This window comes from Musca autumnalis, unplaced genomic scaffold (genome assembly GCF_047663935.1).
Source record: "Musca autumnalis isolate F117 unplaced genomic scaffold, ASM4766393v1 scaffold_2, whole genome shotgun sequence".
Taxonomy (NCBI): Eukaryota; Metazoa; Arthropoda; class Insecta; order Diptera; family Muscidae; genus Musca; species Musca autumnalis.
The window spans coordinates 127,460,928-127,481,067 of NW_027411755.1; the positions used below are offsets into that span (position 1 = coordinate 127,460,928).

Genomic DNA, 20,140 nt, shown 5'->3' on the forward strand with positions numbered 1-20,140 from the left:
CTTGCCCCAAACCGACCAAAAAAATTGCAAAAAAAAAAAAAATTAACACCTCCCCCAAATTTTCACTTGCGATTAAATCGGAGCTCTGAATGGAATAGACTCCTCCGCACCACAGACCGACACAGACCGACCTATCGATCAACAAGGTTTATTTATCTGTATCCCATGTGCTGCCGGCTAGTGACATGAGGACCTTGTTCCTACATCTCAACTTGTCGCATATAGCTTGGCCTGCGCGGACGTCGTGAACATGTTGTCGAATGTGACCTCTAGAATTTTGGGGTAGCTTGTGGTCGAAATTCTGCTACCATCGTCCAGGACATTCAACTCTGTTCTCACCTCTGCCGTTCATGTGGTGAACAGAGTGATTTAGTGGCGGATATTTGCTTGACATAAGGCAAGGTACCTGACGCCAAGACCGTACAATCATCCGCATATATTACGATCTGAATACCGTCTGGGAACCACCCTGTTTAATTCTATTGGGCTTGGACTTTTTGTTCCTAAATTCCGAACACGAACGACTTGCGTCAACACATAAAATTGATTATCCAATATTTCAAATTTGGTAGGAAGATAGTCTGCTTGATGTCCTCAGTCGTAGTTGATGCCATAAACAACTACTGTGTGTGTAAATGTGGTCTTCGAAGTACATCCCCCATTTATCGCCGCTGAAGAACATTAGATGCCATGACAAACGAGAGTAGTTTTGGCACAATTACGATTGGCATAAATTCCTGTAACGCAAGAATTGATTACACCGTGGAAAACATATGCCCAGCATGCGATACAGGTTTGTATAATACACTTCTCCTTTTCAACTACCCTGTCAAACCTATTCAACTAACTCTGTAAGCTTTGTGGTTACAACCTTTCGAAGCAACTACATTCCTAGACCTGGAGTTAGAGTCAGAGACAGATTGAGTAGAAAAATGATATGATTTGATGTTCGTTTTCCTGCTTATATATACTGTTACAACAACAAATGTTTGGCAACTATGGAGATCACTAATTACCTCTCACCAATACTCAACTTCTGAGCTGCTAAAATCTTGATTCCCCATGGCCTGTTATATCGAATCGTTGAACTTCTTCCTAGGTTAGGTTAACTTCTTCCTAACTTCTATTTAACAAAGCCGAGATCAAAATTGTTGAAGGGGTCATTACAGGACACTGTTATGTAAGATCCACAAATTATTGGTGAGATGAAAACAATGTCAATTACTGCAGTCTATGCGACGATTTAGGTTGGAGGGTGTGGTGGTAAAAGAGACTATCGGGGACATACTATGGCTGTGTGCAATGTTAACTCTAGACGCAGACTCTTCGGTGACAATGAGTTCTCGTCTGTCTCCATACCTTTCAAAACAGGGACCCAGCAGTAATTATACATTCAGCCTTTGATACAACCAAAATTGTGCCTCATCGGAATAATTTATTATGTTTGGCCGACAATTTCGTTTGAAACAATCCATTTAGTCCTGTCCATGCAGGTTCTGTAACAGAGCAATTTATAGTAAGTATGTTTTGATTTTTTCGTATCATTTTTTGCGTAGCAGAATACAGTCGAAATCGCTCATAGCGTCGCTCAAGAGGCCGACGAAATTCGGAAGCTATAGGCGATAGTGGTTATAAACTATATTGGCAAAATGAGGTGACTTTGTACTATATAGAAATTTCTGGGTATAAATAAGTTGTTTTTTTTTTTAATATGTAAATGCAATTTTCCTACTTTTTCGTATTAAGAACATAAAGGCATTCATAAGTTTTAAATTTAATTTAGAACCCTGTTTTTTCGAATCGTCAGTTGCTTTGTTGTCATGAAAGAAATCTCATGAAATTAGGCGTTCTGAAATCTAGTTCCATATTAGAGTAATTTTATGAAATTGCAGTAGTTGGGAACTCGATCAAAGAACGCCTAATTTCATGAGACTTGTTTTATGACAATAAAGCAATTGACGATTCGGAAATCAGCCACAATGTTTTTTCTTCATATGTTACCTCGTTAAAGCCGATAGCAAAATCCAAATACTTGCCACAATGGCGACGTTACAACCGATATGTCGTTATTTATTTGTGTGGGCTATAAAGGGCAAAAATTCGGGACTTTCGTATTTCGTCGTTATAGGCGATATGACGTTATAAACCACGACGTTATAAGCGATTTCGACTGTATATCAATTTTGTTTTTTTTTTTTTATGGAAAATTACCCAAAAGTAAATAACTTTGTTACAGTTTACTTTAATACACTCTATGAAATTATCAAACATCGACATTAGAAAAGATATTTTATGTGAAATTCCAATAGATTTGATTTCGTCATATTATCACTTTTTTCCTTTTGATTCCAACTAAGTAATCAATTTAAAGCAACAACAGGTTTCGATAGAATTTCCTTCGTTTTACATTTTCGAAATGGTGAAAGAGACCCCAAGGGAAAATTAATAAAGCAATTTACAACACTCAACTATGTTGAGGATTTGCTAACCCACATTAAAAAGGGGATTTTTTTGTCATAACCTTGCTTTTCAATATTTTGTTCTTGTTCAAATTACAGCGCAACATTTTCAATAAATAATATTTCATTCTTTTTGTATTATTTTCGTTATAGTTATGTACGATTTTTATTCATAAACATTTTCAATAATAGTTTGCTTTTTTAATGAAAACAATTCTACGGGTTGTTATGTTTCTTATATGCTGTTTATATTATAGTTTTTTGCAGGGTTAACCTTCTTTATGAGGATTTGTTTGAAGTATATACAATGGAAATGACATTTGAAACCCAGACCCACTGGGTTAACCTTGTTATATATAAACGGCCTATTATTTTCTGGCATATTCTGTTTAAAGGTTTACATAAGTTTTACACTTATAAATTACATTGAAATCCAATAATATTTTTTTTTGAAAAACAGAAACCAATTTCATTGTTTTTTTTTTTTTTCTATATATCTCAAGTGATTATTAATAACATCAAAAGAAATGAGGGATGGAAGGAGGATGGAAAATTAAAGTAAAATAGGAAAAAAGGAGGTTAGGTTTTATTCAGAGTTGGCCTCAATTTACGTTCTGTGAAAAGGAAAGAGAATTACAGCAGGTCCTTTTGGACAAAGTAGAGTAGAAAGAATCATTAGCTGCTCTAAATGCAATGTGTACTAAGTTCTCCAAAGTAGTTATAAAACATACGATCAAAACATTTTTAAACACCCATGTTTCACGTCAAGAATAGACATCGAATTGATGTTAAACACCACTTAAGTCTATTCCACAACTATTTAAATCCTAATTTTATATTAAATAAAAATTTTGATGATATTCTTTAAAATAGATCAAATTTACATAAGGCAATTTACCTTGCCGCAAAAGTTCCCATTGCCGCACCACTTCTCTCTCCACGTCAAACTAACAATTGTGGCAGAGAAAAATTTGCCTAATGGAAATCTAAACTTTCACATTTCTAAATAAGAAAATTGTCTGTTTTTTGTTCATTAACTTTTTCAAAGAACGAAAAATCGATGCTTCTGAATGATAAAAGAACTGAGATAAAAATTCAATTAGGGATAGGGAAAATTAGTATAAATTATTCTAAAGTAGAAAAGAGCGAAAAGAAATAATTAAAAATAATAATAATTAATTTTAACATGGTGAAGAAGGAGAATTATTAGGATATGACGAGTTGCCCGATGAAGAGGCAGCGGAGTGGGGGGATGATGCTGATGAAGAAGAAGAGGTAGTAGATGATGACGATGGCATAAGAGAAGATGATGATGCCGATGGTGAAGCAGTAGAGGAATTGGTGCGATTATCACTATTATCATCTGCATTATTTGAACTACCAAAGCCTGAACTGAGTGAATCGTAAGGTATATTTGTTGTTGTACCACCCAGTTGTTGATGTTGTTTTTGCTGTGTTGTTTCTAAATTATTATGCATAAATCTAGTGGTGACTGCTGTCGCTGCTGCTAATGGTGTTTCATGTTTCTCCGCTGTTCTACAAGTGTCTTTTGTTGTTGGTGGTGGTGAAGAAGCAGCACCTGCAGTTGTTGCAGGTATAGCATTAACAAGTATGGATTTACCATTTTCATCTAAAATTATATTAAGTTTATCTTCGATAATTGGCTTGTGATGTAGCGGTGTTTCACTTTCGGTTTCCTCTACATTGGTGGGAACATTTAAACGCAATCCCTTCTTTAGATCTTCGGTTAACAGCTCATGCAATGTTGTTCCATCACGTTGTTTGGAAATTTTATATATAGCCGGACATGATTTTGAAGATTTGACATCATTGGTATCCTTGATGTCGTGCATTTCATTTAGTTCCATATTACTATCGGCAGGCATGTTATCTAAATGTGGCGAGAAGAGAGATAGAGAGGAGAGAATATGTATAACTAGAGTTTGCAGTTGAAATATTCATCTGTTCAATTAATTTGATTTAAAGGTTAGGTTCTCCCCAAGCAAATGGGGATTAACATTCAGGCTTTACACTACAGATTTATCTGCACTGAGCTAGACTCAAGTAAATATAGTCTATGTGATCATTGCATAGCCAAGTGTGGAGATACTCATGTTAAAAGACTATTATTACAAACAATAGAGCATTTGTCATATGCCGAACTATGGTAGAACAGAGGAATGACACATAGCCCATATATAACAATAATCGATGACGGCACACAATCCCAATTGGCATAGATAGTACCACAGACTGGGGCAAATCATTTTTTTTCGGAGACAAGTACTCTAAGGGCATTTATTGTTGTCATGACAGAGCAAAACAGGCATCTGCTGGTCCTTCTCTGCACAGGACATTAGTTCTGATACTCGTATAGGACATCTTACAATCTCGCTTCCTTCAGAAACATAGTTCAAACTACGGATTAAGAATCAGAGACTCGTAGGCGGATAACTATGAGTACTCAGGACCGAGAGGTCAGAAGAAGTATACAACAAAAGACGTGACAGTGACAAATCCGAATAGGTCCAGTGTTATTTTAAACGAAAATTTATAGAGCACCCCGAGAGTTATAGAGCGAAGTGGAGTGTGCTACACCCTATAAGAGTTGACTCAGACGAGAAGGTACCATCACAATTTACGATGAGCGAAGTTGCCGACGACATCCGAAACGCAAAATCGTCTAAAGTCTTGTGGCCACACGGAATCTCAATAGTAATGCTAAATCAACTGGTGGATGAACCCTGTGTTGAGTATTTACCATGTGTCCTCTACCTATCGTTACCCACCCACATTGTACCAGAAGTCTGGAAAGTTGTCCACTCAAGGATGCCAGCAGAGGCGAATACAGGCCGATAGATTCTAGAGCAGCATCGGGCATCATCACAATTAAAGGCTAAACATTGTGCCTCAATCGAAAGAAGGCACGCGATGTTGTTGTTTAACATCAGCAAGGATTCCGGAAAATAAACCGCACTACAACAGCATTACACAACATATCCTCATAATCGGTCGAGGGCTGAACCAGAGCAGGCCCTGCAACCGAACAGTTATGGTGTTATGGTATGACCTATCGAAAGCCTTCGAGACCATCAACCATGCGAAATGTGTTCGAGGACAAAGAGTAGACTTCCCTCCAGCCGTGTTTGCAACGTTAGATAATCAACTATATGTGTGTGGGCACCTGTCGCTTGTGAAATTGAGAAATAAGAAGTCTAAGGCCCGTACCAGATCCCACTACCAGGTCTTAATCAAGTAATGGTAAATGATCTAAAACAATTAAGGGATTTTGTTAAGAGCACAGAATTCCTAGAGTAAAAATATACAGCGTCCCTTTCTTCAAAAAATCTAGTCTGGAGTACACAACAGGCCTACTATGGCTTAAGTGTATGTCTACAAGGACATATGCCGATTCCTCGCCACTCTTTTCAACATAAATTCACCTAAGACCCGCAGTGTGAAACAGCGATTTCCCCAGGGCGGGACGATATCTCCGGAACTGCTTATCCTCTACCATTTTAAAGTTCCTCACCCTCCAGACGGCATAGAGATCGTAATGTATGCGGATGACTGTACGATCTTAGTGTCAGGTCTTATCGTCGATGACGTTAAATGTCTACATAGCTGAATTAGTGCAGTTCTTTCATCTGAAAAATATGAAATTATCCGCCACTAAATCCACTGCCACACTGTTCACCACCTGGACGGCTGAAATAATGCTCCCCTGAACATATTAGTTGATGGTGTCTTGATTTCGACCACAAACCAAAATACAGGGTAGCATGTTTACGTCGTCCGCATGAGCCTCAGCTATTTGCGATAAGATCAGAAGTAGGAACAGGGTTTTAAAGTCGCTGGCTTTGTTCACCTCTTGAAAAGCAATAGGCCGGTCTGTGGTAAGCTATGCGGTGCTAGTGTGGTATACAAATGCTAACGTTGCGCAGTGCAATAATATTCAAACCTGACAGAATGCCGTCTTGAGCACTGCAGCAGGGTGCCACCTCATGACACCAGTTGATCATCTTCATGAGGAGGTTCACGAGCACATGATGTTGTCGATGCATTAACTATTTGGGTGTTAACGCCGGACAGTGTCACGACCGTGGCCAAAAATGGTAAAAACTAAATACTTCGTTGAACAAATTTGTTGATGGGGAGTGATAGAAAACATATTAATTAAGAAGAATCTGAAGTTTGGTACTGATACGTGAAGTAGTTTTTGCAATATGAGGATTTAAATCCGACAATTTTAGTTAATACTTATTTTTGTGTTTTTTTTTTTTCTAAAATTAATAAATTATATTATGCGTTAATACTTAAAATTTAAAAGTAACGGTCGCTGCAAAGATGGTTCCTAAGTTCTCTTGGGATGTAATAAACTTGGCTACACTTTTGTTTGCATGTAAATATTAATCATATGGTGTTTACATTTACCCAAACATGTATTACTAAGTTTATTAATTTTCTGAAGCAAATTTTAAATTGAGTGGACTGGGAAAAATATTGTATAAAAGTGTATATCGATATTTTTTGCTGCATGAGTAGTAAAAAGTGAGTACTTCAAATATCTAAAGGTCCCAGCTGCAGAGGTTTGCAGACGAATGTGTCATTTCTCTTTTTCAGCAACCACCTCACTGAGAGGATTACCCACTTTTTAACAAATAGTTTTGTGGTGTTGGCCATAGCGCGAAAACTAATGAACCGATCATCATATATTTTTGTGGGCTTATTAAGTACCTAATAATCTTGCTTTAAAACGAGCGAATTTTAAAAATATCAATTTTTAAAAAAATTGTGAACAGCGAAAATCAAAATTGGATTTTTTACAAAAAATTGACCGTTTTTTGACCACTAATCGGTCAAAAAATATTTTTAAAGGAAATTTCTCATATATAAAGACAAGAGTTGATATATTCAATATGCTCACAAACAATATGAAGACTAAACACCAAATTTCAGTCATATCGGGTAGATATTGAGGCCACAACACTCAAAATACCAAAAATGAGAAGGCACGGTTCTATGGGGGCTATAGGAAGACGAGGACCTATACCGACATATTTCTGGTGGAAGGTTATAAGTCCCCCAAAGGAGACTTAATACCAATTTTCAGCCATTTCGGTGTGATAATCAGGAAGAAACCTCTAAAATACCGAAAATCGGGAGGTACCGTCCTATGGGGGCTATATGAAGGCGTGGACCTATGCAAACAAATTTCAAGGTGAAGGTATAATGTCCCCTACGAAGACTTAATACCAAATTTCAGCAATTTCGGTGTAATAATGAGGCTAAAACCTTCAAAATACTGATAATCGGGAGGTACCGTTGTATGGGGGCTATATCAAAACGTGGACCTAAGCCCACAATTCTCTGTTGGAATGTTTGATACCTCTGACGAAGACTAACCACAAAATTTGAATACTTTCGGTTGGTCATTGTGTCTAAAACATTCAAAATACCGAAAATCGGGAGGTACGGTTCTATGGGGGCTATATCAAAACGTGGACCGACCAACCCAATATTTTGTCCTGAAGATTGTAAGTCAATAATAGGTACGTGTACCAAAATTGATGCACCTACGACAACTCCTTCTATTTTTGGCCATAGTTAATATGAACTCGCGACATTGTGCGCCGTGAGCAACCCGGCACGATCTAGTGGACAGGTGCTCTGCTGAGACCCGGCCTTATAAATAATGTAGAATCCGTCTTTAATTTTTTTTTCGTTTTTTTTGGCCATCCTGTGTATGCAAAATAGTGATAGAATAGTTGACGGCCCGGAAATCTCTTTGGGCAATGCTAAAGTCAAGAATGATGCTGATCAGTCTTCGCTGACAGTGTTGATACTATGGGCGGTGACGATCCAGATAAGACTCACATGACTATTGAGGATAGTTTAGAGAAACAAGGAATGAAAAGGTAATGTGGCAGACGGGGTTATGGACTCAAATGCACAACTTGTAGTCCTATAATACATATAAGCACATATCGGCAGGATGCCAACAACAGTCAATGTATCTACAGACAGAAAAGCCAACGAATTTGGATATACCAAGACTATAAAAGTGTTGTGCTGTATCTTCGCAAATTCGTGAGATGAGATCCGAATATACACCCTGGGAAGAAGGTCTTCTTTATCAAAAAAAAAAAAACTTAGGTTGATGATGCTAGACACGTCGTTCGGACTCTTGCATTGAAATATTTAGATCTATTTCCGCTAATATCTTATCACAAAAATTCAAAATTTTGCAATTAATAATTCGAATTACAAATGAAAAGATTCAAATTACAAATGAAATAATTCGAATTTAAAATGGAATTCTCAAATAACAAATAAAATAATTCGAAATTAAATTGGAATTCTCAAATTACAAGTGAAAAGTTTCGAATTTCAAATGAAATAATCAAATTACAACTGAAATTCTTCGAATTACATGTGAAAATATTGTAGTTTAAGACAGCTTCTTCGAAATGTTTACGAATTTCGGCAAAAAAAGACATTAAACAGTGACAGTTATCTTGTCACTAGAGTTGGGTAATCTAGTTCCTAGTTCCTTGTACTAGTTCCAAAACGTATGAGTAACATCATGAAATATAACGTGTGATATTAAGTACACGCAGTTTGTTCAAAGAAAAAATGTGGGCCATTGGAACTGCGAAGTGAACTAGATAGTTCCATATAGTTCCTTTGGCACAACTCTACTTGTCACCACCACACGATGACACCACTTCTGTTTCTCTCAATCTGTTACTTTTAATTTCTGGGTTTCCTTAAAACTAACTTTAACTTACCTTCATAAAAAGCCGAATGTCTTTGGGCTTTACCACCCTCCACATGAAATTTATCCGCCATCGTTGCTGCATAATGATTATCTTCAATGCTGCCAGCACCCTTCGGGTGATCTGTGGTTATTTGCAGGTGACACAATGTCAAAGCAGTATCATCTGTCATGCCAACATTTAAATTATTGGCTAAATTATTAAATGTTGTAGGACTATCATCTTCGCGGGACATGTTTTGTGTGGGGGTATTTATCAAAAATGGTTGCTGCTGTGTCAAATTGAACGATTCCAATTCGTGTTTGCGATGATCGAGATTCTCATTAATGTAATTTATGTGAATGGGAGATGTTTGTAAATTCAGCTGTGAACGACGGTTTTGTTCCTGTTCCTGTAGCGATGGTCCGCCGCCGGCTGCCGTTGTATAACAAATGGAAGCTTTATTTGCCTGACTATTGGCCAATAATTTTGATTTGAGTATTTGTAAATCTTTGACATCTTTGGAATTGTATGTCGATGAAGGAAATAATGAAGCTGTTTGTAGAGGATCATTTGTGGATGCCATTTTTGTTTTTAAATACATATCAATATCTGTAAGAAAATGCCGGAGAAGAGAAGAGAAAGAACAAAAACACAATGGGAAACATATGAAATTGGCGGTAATTGGGGAATAGATGAATAGGTTGGTTTTTGAAGTGCGCCGCATATTGCGCTGCACTGCACTTATATACACACAATATGTATATCGTGCTGTTTATTCGCACACATTACCTTCGGCATAGTCTTCTTCGCCGCGACCACGACAATTCTCAAAATAGAAACTGGGTAAATTCTCAAGAACTTTATTCAATGTCTGCTGTTGATATTTGTAACCCTCGCGTAGACGCAATACTTGATGAGCGCTGAATTTGCGTATTTTATTGCGCTGGAAGACATAATTTTCGCGTACCCAATTCAATTGACCGGTGGAATATTCACGAACCTTTTTCACCTAAATCATACATATACACATACATAGACATATTGAAAATTTACAAATAACTGAAAAATATATCTAAAAATATTATACAACATAAACAAATAAAGATAGATATACATATGACAGTGGCGGGTGAGCGAGACGCTTATGCTGGGTGTTAAATTGTTGTTCGGTTGGTTAATTTTTTATACCTTAATCCAATTTGTATTAATTTGAAATCAATTTGTGGTATTCGTAATTTGAAAAATTTTGTGGACATGTCCATTTTCCGTTATGGTTTCCAACACAGTGGCATACATTTATTTTATGTACAGTGTTCAAATTTTTGCACCAAAATGTTTTCATATTGGAGAAGACTAATAGGTTGTTATCCTTCAGAAAACTTAAGATTTCTTTAAGGCTTCTATAAGAAAACCCAGGCTTCTGTAAGAAGACCTAAAAGAAGAACTATAAGTATTCTATAGAAGACCTCTAAATCTTCTTTGGAAGACCCATAAGTCTTCTATAAGAAGACCCATAAGTATTCTATAGGAAGATCCATAAGTCTTCTTTAGGAAGACCCATAAGTCTTCGATAAGAAGACCTATAAGTCTTCTACAAAAATACGTCTATAAAAAGACCTAAAAGACTTCTGTAAGAAGACCTAAAAGTTTTCTATAATAAGACCTTAAAGTCTTCTATAAAAAGACCTAAAAGTCTTGAATAAGAAGACCTAAAAGTCTTCTATAAAAAGACCTAAAAGTCATTTATAAGAAGACCTTAAAGTCTTCTATAAGACCTTAAAGTCTTCTATAAGACCTCATAGACTTCTATAAGACCTATAAGTTTTCTATAAGAAGACCTAAAATCTTCTATAAGAAGACCTAAAATCTTCTATAAGAAGACCTATAAGCCTTCTACAAAAAAACCTATAAGTCTTCTATAAGAAGACCTATAAGTCTTGTACAATTTCTTCTTATAGAAGATTTATAGGTCTTATTATAGACGACGAATTTGTCTTCTAAAAGAAGACTAGTGGGTCTATTCAAAGGCCGACTAATAGATCTTTTTTAAAAAATTTCTAGTATCCCTATAAAATACTAAAGATATTCTTATACTGCTAATATAACTTCTTTCTATAGACCCTAGAGACCTTGGCTTGTCTTTTTAAACACTGTACGTAAAATAACTATTTGCTCTAGCACACTGCCTCTCGCTGTTTTATTCGTTCTTGTATTTGCAAGTTTTCTTTCTTTCTTCGTTTGGTTTCAATATTCGATGACCAATGGCCAACCAAATGGAAGAAAAAATAAACTGACTGATAAGATATTATGAAATACGACGACAATCAGTTAGAAAATGTTCCAATTGTCAAATAAATTGGGACACACGAGAAGATACGGCAATGCGTTATTTACGAAGAATTATACGAAATGAGACAAATATGATTATTCAGCAGGCAACATTCATCAACCGCGAGCTCGCTCATTGCTGGCGGTTGTTAAAAGGCCTGTGAGTTTTTTTCATGTCTTGCTATAAAATAATTATGGGCAAATAACTAATACGCAAACAAACAACGTTTTTTTAATTCTGCTAAGATTTGCGTTTAAATATGCTCAACACACGTGCACCCCCCTAGTGTTATTCTTTTTTTTTAAGAGAGGGCAGTTCAGTGTAGGATATACCAAATCATGCGATTAAACCATCATCCGTATTTTTACGTCGACGCTTGTAATCAACAACAACACAACAACTTATTTTTTTGTTGTTTAATTTGTTCATTATGTTTGTCAAGTGTAGGCTGTGGAACTTCACTGGTTTACGAACAATGAAATTGAATACTTGTTTTTTTAAAAATTTGCCCTCAGTAGATGTTTTGTAATTTACGTAGAAGTTTTCTTATTTTCTCTCCAAAGTCATCCTTCGCGTATTTGTTTTGTGTTATTTACAACCTTATCGAAGAAACAATTGTCGATAATTTTTTGTTCATAGAAAAATAAATAAATATGGAAATGTGTGCATCCTGAAGGGCTGTGTAAATGAGAGATTTCACAATAAGACGAAGCTAAATATCTTAAATCGAACCCTACCAAATCGTTGACCTGTACATGTATGTGGTAGGTAAAGTATGGGGAGCCGTTATATTGGAGGCTTAATCAAAGCTTGGATCAATTTTTTGCAAGGCTAATTTCTACATCTGTCAATTAGGGTGATAATTTGTCTCAAGCCTACAACAAATTGGGCGGAACCGAATGACGCAATTAGGGGTACGGCTATACCAATTCTGTAGTGGATTTAGGAACAAAAATCGTTGAAATTTAAATGCTTATAATTTCAGAAATTTACCGATTTTGTAGCTAACTCAAAATATGAGTTAAAAAAGTCCACTATAGGAAAACCAAAAATGCAAATGCTAATATCTTCAAAATACCTTAAATGGGGTGGCACCGTTATATGGGGTTTATTACAATACGAGGTCCTATATGGAATACTTTTTATAAAAGTGCTTGCTACCATCGGAGAAAACGAAATGCCAACTTACAACCAATTCGTTTCGAAAATATTGCGAAAAACTTCAGAGTACCTTAAATCGGAAGATGTCGTTATATTGGGGCTATACAAAACAAACATGGGGCTATACAAACAAACAGGGCTCAATTTTAATACCAACAATTCTAAGGACTTAAAATACATTTCAACATAATTTTATTCGCCTACTTCAATTTGTTTGGGTGCTAAAGTGATTTCCACAAACGGACGGACATGGAAAATCTCATATGGCTAACCCACACTCCCAACATAGAGAAAATAAGTCACACCTTATCAAGACTTCATACTACTTCGCAAGTTCTTCTCTTGATAAATCCTGACTGGATGAACCTAAGTGCCAGTCGGGCTTATTATATTGGGACAAAGACCAATGACTAGAATGTGGATTGGAAACGAATGAATGAACGGAATGACAACCTTAATGTACCCTATATTGCATGGAGGAGTGTATAAAAACAACCCAAAACTTTCGGGATCATTAGCGAATCGACGATTCATGGACTAACTCTGGCCTACACTCCCAAGGTAGAGAAAACGAGGCACTCCTTATCAAAATACTACATACACAATAGAACAATCGCCTTGCACACTAAATGCCCAGGATTGATTCAAAGGCCAGACTATATAACATTTTCAGCGGTGACAGAATCACCCCTTCGCGTAATGTAGGCGACATTTCCTGAGTATTTTAGCCATGTAGAACTTCTCCACAAGTGCCGCTCGGACTCGGCAATAACATTTAGTTCCCATCGGGGGAAAATGAAGGCATCGGGCATTTTTCTGAGAATCGTATTCCCGATTTGTCATGTACATGTACAAAACGCAACTTAGGTGGATTGTTGTGGATGTGATGATGATTTGGAATATACCGGCGATGCTCCAATTTGCCTTAGAGTGAATATATCCGATCCTGGAAGAGATATAAAACAGGCTTGTCTGTTTTTTCGTCCGGGACAAGAGGTGAAAAGCTCTGACATCAAGCAGGAAAACCTTATTAGCTTATCCTTATTTCTCCTCAAGATACTGGAAAGACTGATCGACTTGAAGATTAGGAGCCATGTGGATACCACCTCTCTTAGCAACTGGCAACATGCCTGTAATCTGTAGAAACGGTTCTTCATGGGGTGGTGGCTATATTGAGAGGAACATGGAGAATTCAAACTAAACCTTCACTATTTTTTTTGCATAGTGGAGGCTCACAATAATGTAAAACTTGAATCACTTCACCTCTTACTTAGAAATGTTAATACACCGGAACAAATTGGGTAAACAATAATTAGAGTTTATTCTCAGGGTGGGGTACTCACACCGTTCCTGTGACTGTTTGTGACCAACAATATACTGATGTACACTCCACGTCAGTAGAATAGAACACCTAATTATACCCTCAGCCTTTAGGCTAAAGAGGGTATTTACACTTTGATACGACCAAAAATGTGCCTCATCGAAATAATGGTTTTAGACCCCAAGTATGTTTGTACGATATCCGTTTCAGACAATTTTGAGTAGATCTAGCAATGTCCGTCCGTCTGTCTGTCTGTCCGTCTGTCTGTCTGATTGGCTGGTGCGCACGATAACTCTCGAACGGATCAATCGATTCGGTTCAAATTTTGGGTATCTAAATATTTTGCCCAGATTTGATTTAAGTTCGAAGATGGACCATATAGGTCCACTCCTTCACGTACCTCCCCCACAAAAGTTCCAAAATGTTCGGAAAATTTGTGGGCACGATAACTCTTGAAGGAAGTAACCGATTTGGTCCATACTTTGCACATCTTGAAATTTCTACCAGACTTAGATGAGGTTCCAATATGGACTTAATCGGCCCACAGCTTCGTGTACCTCCCACACAAAATTTCGGATAAGTTCAGTTTAGGACTTGCTCTCGAATCGATTTGATTTTTGTTGCAACAACTTGTATTCACTACCCCCCATACGAGAGTGCAAGTTTCATCAGGTGCAAGTCCATACTTCCTGAGAAAATGGCCGGAAAGGTGCAAAAAGCCCCTATGACACCTTGTGTAGTGGTTGGAGCGCAAGATAACCCTCCAACGGATTTGTCGATTCGGTCCAAAATTTGGTCTTTGTAATATTTTATCAAAACATAGTTTAAATTCGAAGATGGGCTATATCGGTCCACTCCTTCAGGTACCTCCCCCACAAAACTTCAAAAATGTTCGGAAAAATTTTGCGCACGATAACTCTTGAAGGGAGTCAGCGATGAAATCCATACTTTGCACATCCTAATATATCTACCAGATATAGATCAGAATCGAATATGGACTATATTTGTCTACTCCTTCTGGTGCCTCTCACACAAAATTTCGGATAAGTTCACTTTAAGACCAGCTCTCGAATCATTTTGATTTTTGTTGAAGCGATTTGCATTCGCTACCTCCATTACGACGGTAAAAGTTTTTTCAGGGGCAAGTCCATATTTTTTGGGAAAACAGCCCGAAAGGTGTAAAAAAACCCATATGTCACTATATGTGGCGGTCGGAGAGCACGATAACTCTCGAACTGTTCAACCAATTTGGTCCAAAATTTGATCTTCGTCATATTTCATCCAAACTTAGTTTCATGGGGCAATACCGGTCCACAACTTTCGGTACTTCCCCCCAATATTTAAAAAATTTCACTACAATGCTAGGACGATATCACTTGAATGGGGCAACCAATTTGGTCCAAACTTTGGATCTCCTAATATTTTAGTTTAACTTCTAAAATGGCCCATATCGGTCCTCCCTAAGGGTACCTGCCCTACAATTGTCTTAGTGCAGTTAATTCCTAATCCACATTTTTGTCGGCAAGTTCAAATGTTCAAAAATTCTAAAGAGACCTTAAATACATTCGATCTGTCCGGAGGTGAAAGTTTCGCTTCACATTGGCTGAGGGTATCTATCTGTCGGCAAAGCCGACTGACACTTTTTTACTTGTTTTTTTGTTAATGTTATCCTATTTATCCCGAACCGAATGAATCTACGTTTTTAATTTTGTAGGAATCTCAAGTCTATGATGTTCCATATCAAACATCAGTATATTGTTGGTCACAAACAGTCACAGGAACGGTGTTGGTACCCCTCCCTGGGGATAAACTCTAATTATTATTTACCCAATTTGTTCCAGTGTGTTAACATTTCTAAGTAAGAGGTGAAGTGATTCAAGCAAACGGCCTTGGATTTAATCCAACGAATACAGAACTGGCACTGTTCACTAGAAAACATATGCTCGGCGATTTTATGCTACGACTACCGCATGTAGTGCACTCCTCTCCACTCCATCGGATATCTCTCAAACAGAAGTTCAGAATTTTTGAGTGTAAATCCAGTTAAAGTCCACTTCTCCTTATGGTCTTATTCAAACGGTATATTTTTTTTTTGGGGAAAGATAATTTTTCTGGACATATGTAAGTGCACCGAAAGTTCTTGGGAGGAGCAAGAGGAAGGTACTCTCCTCGTGGTCGGAATTGACCATCACTTCACGGCCAGTCTGACAAAGACTAGGGGCACGACTCTACATCTACAAGCGTTAGAGGCTAGGATGGGTGAGGCAAACAAGCTAACAAAAAACAGCTAGGAGGTAATTAATATCTGCAAGCAACAAAGAAAAGGGAGCCGAGAACCAATAATCGAGGTCATCCAGATTAACATCCCTCAAAGCCAGACGACAACAATAGCACTGAGGGAGCAAATTACTACAGGTAAAATACATATTGGCTTAATTCAGGAAACTTTGACTATTCAGAAAAAGGTCTTTGGACGACTAAACCATACAAATTACCAAATATTTTTTTAATCTAAATACGGACGCAACTTTACTGAGGCAGGGGAATGACAGCATATACATACAGTGGTGGCCAAGAAAATTGCACGTTTTAGAAAGTGTTTTTGAGAGTGAAATTAGGTATTTTTTGCAATTATTAGAGTTTTGTCTTTTATTGGAAAGCCTCTTCTCTTCCCGGAAATGTCTATATACATGTGTGTGGTAAATTATCCTCTGATGAGCTTTCTAAATATTTTCAAGTTTACAGACTCTCGAATTTCCAATGATACCGCCCGTTATAACATCAATAGTTTAGTATTCCTCACCCTGATAAGGGTCCAATAACTACGCTCATATGTTATTTCCGAAGTTTCTGACTCTTGCACCCGTGTTCATGCTTCTCCCCTATGACCCGGCAAAAATGATATTTTTTGCATGCCCAAATGGCAGTTGCATATGTTTCGACCATTAAATTTAAAGGCGTGTCAGTATTTTAATTTTGTTCATAACTGTTTTTTTTATATCGAATCAATACTTTTTATTTTCTTGTTTTTTAAGCATATAAATAATTGCAAAAAATACCTAATATCACTTTCGGAACTGCAGCGACTGGTGGGGAGAAGAAAACAAACAGGTAACGAAGTACTAGTAGGTAGCGATACATAGCTAGCGTGGGACAGTACTAACAACTCATTTAGATTACTTGAGTACTAACGACCTAAAAACCCATTACATAACATCTGTGGTTGTCCTTGTAGTGAAATATTTTTTAATTGGGAAGTCAAAATTCAATAAACAATCTAGAATGAGTTTTCTGCTAAATCGATTTTTTAGTTACGACACTCTTTAAGTAAATAAGCGATATGTTCTACGGATAGGTTCAAAATGGAGTGATGGAGTTGGCTTTTCTATTGTTCATATGTTATGCGAACAGTTTAAGAAATAAATCTTTAATACTTTAAATTTGACTACTAAATTTTAATTCCACATGCCATTATCTAGTATGCGAAAAAGCTTAATGCAATTTATGACTATTATCGAAATTGTAAACTTTTTTGTATATAAATTTGTAGAGAATCTTCCAAACGATGTAAATGCCTAAAGATAATATTTTTATCATAGTTATTGTAAGATACAATTCAATTATCCCTTATTATTGGTATGATACATACAATTTACCAAAATAACTTTCTCTCGTCTTGTCATTACATTACTTTCGGACGATCCACCACTGCTACACACATATAATCATATCTTGTTGATCTTGATAACAACAACAAAATTCGATATACCTGATCATAATATTGATCCTTAAGCGCTGTCAAATGATTTGAGCCCATATCACGAAATTCTTTCAAATGTTTTGCCTGAGATGAGTAACTATTTTGTATCCATTCAACTTGTTGGGTGCAATTTTCACGTATACGATGGACCTGGGGAGGGGGGCAATACATATCACAATAATAATCAAAATTATTAATAGAATATTTCCAAGTGGAAAAATGCAACAATGAATGGTCAAAAAAATGTATTACTTGCTGAGCATAATTTTCTCTTAAACGTTCCAATTGTTGACTCTTATAATGCTCTATGCTATCCAACATGGCGTATATTTGACGTGCTCTGGGAGATTTCTTGTTACGTTTTGCACAGCAAGTGAATTTATCAAAAATACCAAATCTACAAAAAAGCGGAAATCACAGGAAATCAATAAAAAATTGGTTTTATCGCAATCAATATACCTGGATTTTACTCACCTATTTAATAGTTGTCTAAAACCTTGAACAATAAGGGTTAGCAGTAAAAAGGCGGTGGCTGCTGCTGTACCGGAAAGTAAACTTCCGATTTTAACGCGATAGAAAATAATGGGATCTATTTGTAATCTGTAAGGAAGTTTCAAATAAATATTCAAATTGATTAATTTGATTTTGTTCATTCAATTCATCACCAACATCAACTCACCTTATATAAGCCGATGCATTACCCATTACATTGTATGCATAACACGTATAAAGGCCACTATCACGACGTGTAATGTTACTTATTAGCAATGAACCATTCTCAATTAGTGCCACACGTTCCTTGGCATCTTGACGTTGCAGACTAACATTTAATGTTGTCTCCTCATTCGTCAAAGAGTTAAATTCAAATTTGCCCAATTCTTTGTCATTGTGATTGATAATAATTGGCCGTTTATCTGGATCAGCATGATAGCGTAGAATTTTATTTGTTGGCGTAACCTTGAAATACAAATAATAGTCATAATGATGATACATTATAATGATGCGGAAAATGGAATAAAATATATCTTAGTTAGTCTGTCTTTGAATTTTGCAACAATTTATCTTAATGAAGATAGTAAGGGGAATTTATAGTGCAATAAAACATCTCAAATGGTTTTAAATTCTAGGGAAAGTAATTTAAAAATGTTTCAGACTTTTTTGTTACAGCATTAAGGAGGCTAAAGCAAAAGCAACAACTACTGCGAGAGGGTCTAAAATATGGGGATTCGAAAATAGCATCTTAATTTCTTACCATCAATAGACTTTCAAACTCGTCGATATTCAACATTACCTCCACAATTTTTGATACCATCTTCTGAGAAAAAATGATGAACTTGGTATTTTCATCGTAGCCTTGTCCTCTTTTTCAAGTCTGTTTTTCCTTTCAACGAAATTGGTTTCAGACAATTTCGAGTCTATTTAGCTCTGTCCGTACTAACTCTTGAACGGATCAATCGATTTGATTCATACTTTGCACCTCGTAAAATTTAGTTCAAACTTAGATCTAATGGGTCATATCGGTAATATTTCTAACAGCCATAGATCAGGTATGGACTATAGGTCCACTTCTTCGAGTACCTCCAACACAAATTACAAAATTGTTCGTAAAAGTGCAGCATAAGGGCATGTCTCAGATCGTTTTCACTTTTTTGCAGCAGATTGTTCTCGTGACCCCTATTATACAAAAGTACAATTTTTTTTGGGAGCGAATCCATACTTCGTCAGTTGGGTCGAAGAAGAACTATATCGTAAAACTCCTTCCGGTAACTCCCTCACAACAGTTAATAATGTTCGTCTAAGTGCAGTTTAAGGGCTTTCTGAGGATTGTTTTAAACATTTTCATCGTAGGTAAGCTTTGTTATTCCGATTACAACGCTATAATTTTTTCCTGAGCAAGTCCATGCTTTCTGACATGATGGCGCAAAACCTCTACAAATCCTACTATGACCAACTAAATGGGTGTTTTGCAGGAATGATCCTCCTCATGTCTGTTCCGTTTGCCAGATCCACATCCACTACATGTCAACATCGGTGAGATGTAATGGATGTAGGGAATGGATACACTTACGAGGCTGCTCTGGTCTTTGCCGCCTCCAGGATTACTGCGATAGGAGATATGTTGCTGCTTGCTTTGCTAGAGCATATCCCAGCGTGCCTCAAACTTCGAAATGTAAAGTGTGTCGTTCCTACAATTCAATTGCAACGGTCTCCGCAACAAAGTCAGCGAAATTGTAGAGTATGTAGACTCATGGTCGCCGCGATCAAGGAAACAAAGCTCACCGTATCCTGTAGCTTGCAACGTTGCCATGGTTTTGCAATGTTTTGCGAAAGGATCGCACAAGAAGCGCA

At 36.8% G+C, this 20,140-nt stretch overlaps 1 protein-coding gene across 8 annotated transcripts in view; it reads right to left on the minus strand.

Annotated features, from left to right (window-relative positions):
• Positions 1–2,589: 2,589 nt before the first annotated feature.
• LOC141394595 (uncharacterized) overlaps positions 2,590–20,140 on the minus strand; it is a 102,175-nt gene continuing 84,624 nt past the window's right edge. For 7 of the 8 annotated variants that reach the window (XR_012410458.1, XR_012410455.1, XR_012410454.1 and 4 more), the window contains 8 exons: positions 18,471–18,748; positions 18,266–18,391; positions 18,044–18,188; positions 17,801–17,941; positions 10,010–10,229; positions 9,251–9,829; positions 2,825–4,350; positions 2,590–2,693 (listed from right to left, as the gene is read on the minus strand). Coding sequence is in view for 1 of the 8 variants with exons in the window: in XM_073969273.1 (XP_073825374.1) it covers positions 3,641–4,350; positions 9,251–9,829; positions 10,010–10,229; positions 17,801–17,941; positions 18,044–18,188; positions 18,266–18,391; positions 18,471–18,748 (2,199 nt within the window). In the remaining 7 variants the exon portion in view is untranslated. Of the gene's footprint in view, positions 4,351–9,250; positions 9,830–10,009; positions 10,230–17,800; positions 17,942–18,043; positions 18,189–18,265; positions 18,392–18,470; positions 18,749–20,140 lie in introns of all 8 variants that reach the window. The other variant, XM_073969273.1, reaches the window with a different exon arrangement.